The sequence below is a fragment of the Indicator indicator genome, chromosome 35 (assembly GCF_027791375.1).
Source record: "Indicator indicator isolate 239-I01 chromosome 35, UM_Iind_1.1, whole genome shotgun sequence".
Taxonomy (NCBI): Eukaryota; Metazoa; Chordata; class Aves; order Piciformes; family Indicatoridae; genus Indicator; species Indicator indicator.
This window is the reverse complement of record NC_072044.1, coordinates 6348605-6354604: the sequence shown is the minus strand read 5'-3', so window position 1 is coordinate 6354604 and position 6000 is coordinate 6348605. Positions and strand designations below refer to the sequence as shown.

General features: G+C 61.0%; 2 protein-coding genes across 2 annotated transcripts; one reads left to right on the top strand and one right to left on the bottom strand.

The window, feature by feature from the left end:
* The first annotated feature begins 847 nt into the window (after positions 1-847).
* Positions 848-2701, top strand: HMGA1 (high mobility group AT-hook 1). Its single transcript, XM_054395952.1, has 4 exons — positions 848-949; positions 1729-1809; positions 2302-2352; positions 2645-2701. Exons 1-4 carry the CDS (start codon positions 848-850, stop codon positions 2699-2701), a joined length of 291 nt encoding a protein of 96 aa, XP_054251927.1.
* A 1859-nt stretch (positions 2702-4560) lies between these two features.
* SMIM29 (small integral membrane protein 29) lies at positions 4561-5400 on the bottom strand. The gene is made up of 4 exons (XM_054395957.1): positions 5290-5400; positions 5173-5198; positions 4989-5094; positions 4561-4614 (listed from the first exon to the last, which is right to left on the bottom strand). The coding sequence occupies exons 1-4, from the start codon at positions 5398-5400 to the stop codon at positions 4561-4563; spliced, it is 297 nt and encodes a 98-aa protein (XP_054251932.1).
* Positions 5401-6000: the final 600 nt, after the last annotated feature.

Sequence of the window (6000 nt, the reverse complement as noted above, 5' to 3'; positions counted from 1 at the left end):
ATTTTGCTCCCCAGCCAGTGATGGGAGGATGGAGGCCGCATCTCTGGCAGGGCTGTGGCTGCAATCCCCCTGCCCAGGGGAGGGCAGGGAGCAGGGACAGGTGAGGCAGGGAAGGTCTGAGCACCCAGAGCCCCACTGGTGGGGGCAGGCCCTGCAGCCTGTTGCTCCATCCCCTGGTGCTGGTGGTGGCCCAGGCTCAGCGCTCTGGGGATATCCCAGCAGGAACTGGCAGGGGCCAAAGGTTTGTTTGCAGGGCAGGAGGGGGGGGAGGGGGAGGGGCAGGTTGCAGCTCTGCAACAGCAGGAGGAAGCTTTGTTCCTGCCCAGGTGCTGCCTGGTTTAGGGTTGAAGATCCCTGCAGCCCCCAGTGTGGTGCTGCCCAGCTCAAGGGCTGGGAAACCACAGGCAAGGGAGGGTCTCCTCTAGGCATAGCTCTTGGTGGTGCTTTTGGTTTCTCCATTGTGGGTCCTGCCAGCCCTCAAAGAGAGAGGAGCAGGATGCAGGCTCTGGAGTGGGGCAGGGACTGCTCCTTGCAGCTGGGTTTTAATTCTAAGAGCTCTTAGAGAGGGGGACCCTGGTTCTTGTCACCTGCTGGCTGTGCTGATACCCCACTGGCCACCCCCCATCCCCACAGAGGAGCCTGGGGACAGGGGCTGTGAGGAGTATCTTTAGTGCTGGGGAGAGGGTGGCATGGACATGGCCAGGGTGAATCCCTGGGGGGCTCCATCCTCATCCCTCAAAGGCTTCATCATGCCTGTGGGGGCAAGGGCTGGGGGAGCAGCACAGCCCAGTGTAGCCAGGCATTGCTGACCAACCTTCCTCCCCTTCCTCGCCACAGCTGAAGGACAATGAGTGAATCTGGAGCCAAGTCCAGCCAGCCCCTGGCCTCCAAGGGGGAGAAGGACGTGGCGGAGAAGAGGGGTCGGGGGCGGCCCAGGAAGAAGCCACAGGTACGTGAGATCCCCTGGGAGGAAGGGGCCGGGGGGGTACCCCACTGGGCACCTCTGCCCGCAGCAGTGCCCTCAGTGACACCCTCAGGCTATGGGGTGGCAAGAAACCACCCAAGTCATGCCCTGGCAGCATCCTCTGGGCAGGGATGGGGATGCCTATGGTGCAGCTCTCATCACACCCTCTGGGCAGCACCTCCTAGCTGCTCAGCAGCACCAAAATCCTCCTGGGAAGCTTCAGAGCTCCCCCAGAGCTTGTCCACAGCCAGGGAAGGGCTGGGGCCTGCCCCTGCTCCTCAGCTGAAGCTGCTTTTGCAGCCAGGCTGATTAAAGCCCCATTAACAAAAGCTGCTCAGAGGGATAAGATGCTGCTGGAGCCTTTATAGAGCCAAACCAACACCCCCAGCCCCCTCCCTGGGACAAGATGGCCTTGTGCCCATTGTGCTCCCACAGAAAAAGTGATTTCCCACTTCCCCAGTGCCCTGGCAGTTAGTGGAGCTGGGAGCAAACTGGAGTCTGGGACCAGGAAGCCCTTGGGGATGGTGGAGCTAAGCCCAGCTAATGCCAGGGTCACATGCCCAAGCCACTGCCTGGCCAATCCCAGTGCTCCCAGTGCCACCTGCAACAGCATCCCTGCCCTGGCAGGATCTGCAGGGAAGAATGGGGCTCCCAGCCCCGAGCATTCTGGGGTGTACTTCAAGGGTGCTCTGGGCATCAAATCCCTCCCCAGGAACCCCCAGTCTGCAGTGACTCCCCTTCCCCCCTTTCTCTCTCACCAGCAGGAGCCCAGCGAGGCACCGACCCCCAAGAGACCCCGCGGCCGGCCCAAGGGCAGTAAAAACAAGGCCAGCACAAAGGGCAGGGTAGGTGGCTGGGCACAGGGGAGGTGGCTGGGCACAGGGGAGGTGGCTGGACACAGGTGAGGCTGCTTTGGCCCAGCAGCTGTGTGCTGGGACCACAGCTCTGATTTGAGCTCAATTATTGACAATTCAGACCAGAGCTACCCCTGGGACTGGGGGGATCTCAGTGCTGACCCCGGAGGGTGAGGGCAGGGATCCTGTGTGTCACTGTGTGGACACCCAAGATAAACCTGGCAGTGAGACCACTCAAGTCACATCCTGCACCTACTGCTGAGTCACAGGGCTGGGAGCATGCTGCTGGTGACCAGGAGAGCAGGGGGCACTTAGCTGCAGCCCCAGGGCTATCTGAGTGCAGCAGCCTGGGAGATGCCACTGGGGTGATGAATTTGTCAGTCATGGTTGGGGGGAAGGGGAACACCACCCCACCCCGCAGCAGCACGCCCGGCGGGGGGGGCATGGCCCCAGCCTAACCAAAATATCTTTTTTCTTGCTCAGAAAGCTGCAGTCACACCAGGGAGAAAACCTCGAGGCCGACCCAAAAAAACAGTGAGTGGCTTCCTCCTCCCTCCTGGCAGGGTGCTGGGCACTCTGGGGGCACGGCAGCCCCATGCCTGTGGAGTAGATGCTGCCAGGTTGGAGCAGAAAGGGGACATGAGGTGGCACAGGACAGGTTTTGAACCTGGGCTCCAGGCTGGAAGGGAGCAGGAGGCTGTGGCCAAGTACAGAATGGGTTGGCTCAGAAGGGATCTTAAAGACCTTCCAGTTCCTTCCTCCAGGGATGATGGTTGGGGTCCTGCAGCCCTCGGCCCCCCTCCAACCCTCTCCTCTTGCCTGGCAGCAGCAGGACGAAGAGGAGGTGAACATTTCCCAGGAGTCATCTGAGGAGGAGCAATGAAGGCTCCTGGACCGGCGCTACCTCACTGCCCGACGGCCCCATGGCTGGGGGAGAGGGATGGGGAGAGACCCTCTGCACCGCCCTGGCTTTTTCCTCCTCCTTCCTCCGCTCCTTCCTCACCCTCAGACAATGGCAGCACTGGAAAACAGCCTGACCTGGGCAGCCCCCACAGCCCCCCACCCAGGGATTGTGGAGGGACACCCACCCCAGCTCCCTCCTCACCCCAGCACTGGGTTTTGGCACAGCCCCACTGGGAAAGGGGAGCCTGGCAGAGAGCTGGGGCTGGGACCCCCCCACCTTTTGCTGTCCCACTCCCCCTCAATGCAGTGATCTCACCCATCCAAACTGGGTGCTGGGTGCCCCCCCAAGCACCAGGCTTTGCTGTGGGGGCCTCTATAGGGACAAGATGGGGTGGGGGCAGTGAAGGTGAGACAACCCCCCCCACCCAAATGCATTAGACCTTTGCTCTGGCCTGCTGCTCCCCTGGGCTTTCCCCCTCCTCATGCCCCCCTCCAAGTCCTGGGTGACTGCACTGTGGGAGAGCAGCTCCTGGGTGATGCCAGGGCTTGGTGTCCATCCCTGGGAGTACCTTGTCCCTAGGGGTGGCTCGGGACAGCCCTTCCCTCCCAGGTTCTGGTTATATTATTTGGTTTGTGGGTTGTTTTTTTTTTGTTGTTGTTGTTGGTTTTAGTACTTTTTTGTTTTTTTTTTTCCTTTCATTCACAACTACCTCTGGATATTTAAGTTCCACTATCTGAACTTGCAGATGTGCTGCTGGCATTGGGGCATCGTTGGCTTGTGGGGGGTCCTGCTTCAGAGTGTTGCTGGGGGCCAGGGTTAGGGATCAGGTTTTTTTTTCCTTCTCTTTTGGGCTTTTTGGGTCAGTTTTGGTTTTTGCTTTGTTTTTTTCCTCAGTTATTATTCTAAGGCCTGGGCTGCTCTGCTGCTCCAAGGGATTGAGGCTGGCAGGGTGGTGGGCTGGGGGGAGTCACAGGATGCTCCCTACCAACACCACCCCAGCCACTGCACAACAGCTGCAGTGGGGCCAGAGGTTGGGCAGCCCCAGAGGGAGAAAAAAAAAAATCAGGGTTTGGTTTGGGGTTTTTTTGGTTGGTTTGGGTTTTTTTGGTCCGCTGTTAATGACCTTTTGGTTCCTATTTGCAGTTACTTGAATAAAACGTTTTATGGACATTTGATGCCTCTGGCTGGGCTCCAGCCCCTGGGAAGGGGCTGGGAGCAGGTTTTTCTCCATGCTGGTAGAGCCCATGGTGCCTTCTCAGCAGGGATCTCCAGGGTGGCTGCAGCCATGCTCTGTGGGGACAGACAGCTGCCAATGGAAGAAGAAACAGGCAAACCCCTGCCCCCCTGCCCCACCCCAGATCCCCATCCCTGCTGCCTTTTTAACACCAACCCGAGCCACGCTGCTGGGACGTGATGCTGACCCCACCAGGGGGGGCTGGTCCATGTGACTCTGCTGCTGAACCCCCCCTGCCCCATACAGGAGGCTCTTGGCTGGACACAACCCCACATTTATTTGCTCCGCTGCTGCTCCTCCATGAGCATCCTGCCCTCTGTGCCCACCAAAGCTCTGGAGTCTGGCTGCTCCCCTGCCAGGGTTGCCAGTCCCAGCTGTCCTGCTTGGCACATGTGGAAGGGGCTGCTGGGACAGTTCAAGCGAAAACAAAAGGCAAAAGTGTGCAGAAGTAGAGAAAACCTCCTCAGTGCTCATGGGGTGGGATGGCTGCCAGGCAGTGGCATCACCAGGCTGCCACAGGCACATCCTGCCCTTCCTGACACCCTTCTCCCTTGGCTCCTGTGGGCAGGATTTGGCCCCAGCTCTGTGGGCAGCATCAGGCCTTCTAGTCCCTGCGTGGGGGTCGATGGGGTGAGGCCCCCCCCCAGCCAGGCACCACCTGCAAGACAAAATGATGCCCTCAGCAGCTGGGTGGCTTCAGCAGGGCACAGCCCAGGCCACGCAGGAGCAGGGTGGGTGGAGAACCCTGAGCTGGCAGGCTGCAGCTGCACAGCCCAACCCTCCCCAAACCCTCTCCATTATCCCCAAACCCGCTGCACGCTGCCTCTGTGTGCTCCCCCCCAAGCTCAGGAGCCCTTGGGGGCTCCTGAACTTGGGGCTGCTTAACAATTTTCATGCAAGAAACAAAACCAGGAGTGCCCAGCAGCACCCTGCACTGCTGGTAAGTGCACCCCACAGCCACCCAACCCCTGCCTGGCCCCAAAGCCAAGCTCCTGGTGAAATTCCAGCCCCCAGACTCGGCAGCTGACCCACCCGGGTGTCCTCTGCCTCCACCAGCAGCTCCTGCTCAGACTCCTGCAGCTCCTCGGCTGGGTCGTAGCTGTACATGGGCAGCAGGCGGTGCCGCAAGCGATCGAACCTGGCAGGGGCACACAGAGGGTAGCCAAGCAGTGACCAATACCCCCCCCCCCGCCCCGGACCACAGCCCCACGCTCACCTCCGCTTCTTCTGCACGTACATCACCTGCGTGGGGAGCAGAAGGTATGAGTGGGCAGGAGGCTCAAGATGGCATTATGGGCCCCCCTCAGCCCTCCCCACTCACCCACCCACTCACCACGGCCAGGAGGGCACCGAGGAGGGTGACAAGGAGGAAGGGTCCCAGGATGTAGCCCACCAACGAGTCACCTGCAGTGCCTGGGGCTGTGGGGGCTGTGGCGTTGCTCATGACCCGGCACCAGCTGCTGTCTGCATGGGGATGTGGCTGCCCGGCCCCCGCCGGACGTTTGCGGGCTCACAGCCACCCAGTAACCACCAGTGACCACCAGTAACCCAAGTATGAACCACCCCAGCAGCCACCACTGACCCCCAGTCACCACCAGTGACCCCAGTACTAACCATCCCAGCAAGAGGCAACTGCCCTGACAATTAGCAGCCACACCGGCAATGACTCCCTGGGCCGTGCACAAGCACCCCAGTACGAACCAGCACCCCCAGTAACAGCGCCCCGGCCTGGCAGTTACCCTCCGCCCAGTTAAACCTCTCTGCCCCAGTAAGGAACCACCGGCCCAGTACCGACCCCCGAGAGGGGAAGGAGCCGCGGGACACCCCTGGGAAGCAGCCGAGGGGCTCCCAGCATCCAGGCACCACCGTCCTGCACCCCGATCCTCTCCTCCTGTGCCCCCTTGTCCCCCTCCACGCATTCCCCCCCCGCATCCCCAGCACCCCCCATTGCCCCTCCCCCGTGCCCCTTTTCCCATTCCGCCCCTTCCACCTCGCACCCTGACTGCCCCCCCGAGCATCTCCTGCCCCGAGCCCCACCGTGTCT

Bases quoted from the DNA above. Each gene is read 5' to 3' on its own strand.
- HMGA1 (XM_054395952.1), top strand. From the start codon at position 848: ATGAGTGAATCTGGAGCCAAGTCCAGCCAGCCCCTGGCCTCCAAGGGG. The intron at 950-1,728 runs GTACGTGAGATC...TCTCACCAGCAG, and splicing joins GGCCCAGGAAGAAGCCACAG to GAGCCCAGCGAGGCACCGAC. The intron at 1,810-2,301 runs GTAGGTGGCTGG...TTTCTTGCTCAG, and splicing joins AGGCCAGCACAAAGGGCAGG to AAAGCTGCAGTCACACCAGG.
- SMIM29 (XM_054395957.1), bottom strand. From the start codon at position 5,400: ATGAGCAACGCCACAGCCCCCACAGCCCCAGGCACTGCAGGTGACTCG. The intron at 5,095-5,172 runs GTGAGCGTGGGG...TGCCCCTGCCAG, and splicing joins TACGTGCAGAAGAAGCGGAG to GTTCGATCGCTTGCGGCACC. The intron at 4,615-4,988 runs GTGGGTCAGCTG...TTTGTCTTGCAG, and splicing joins TGGAGGCAGAGGACACCCGG to GTGGTGCCTGGCTGGGGGGG.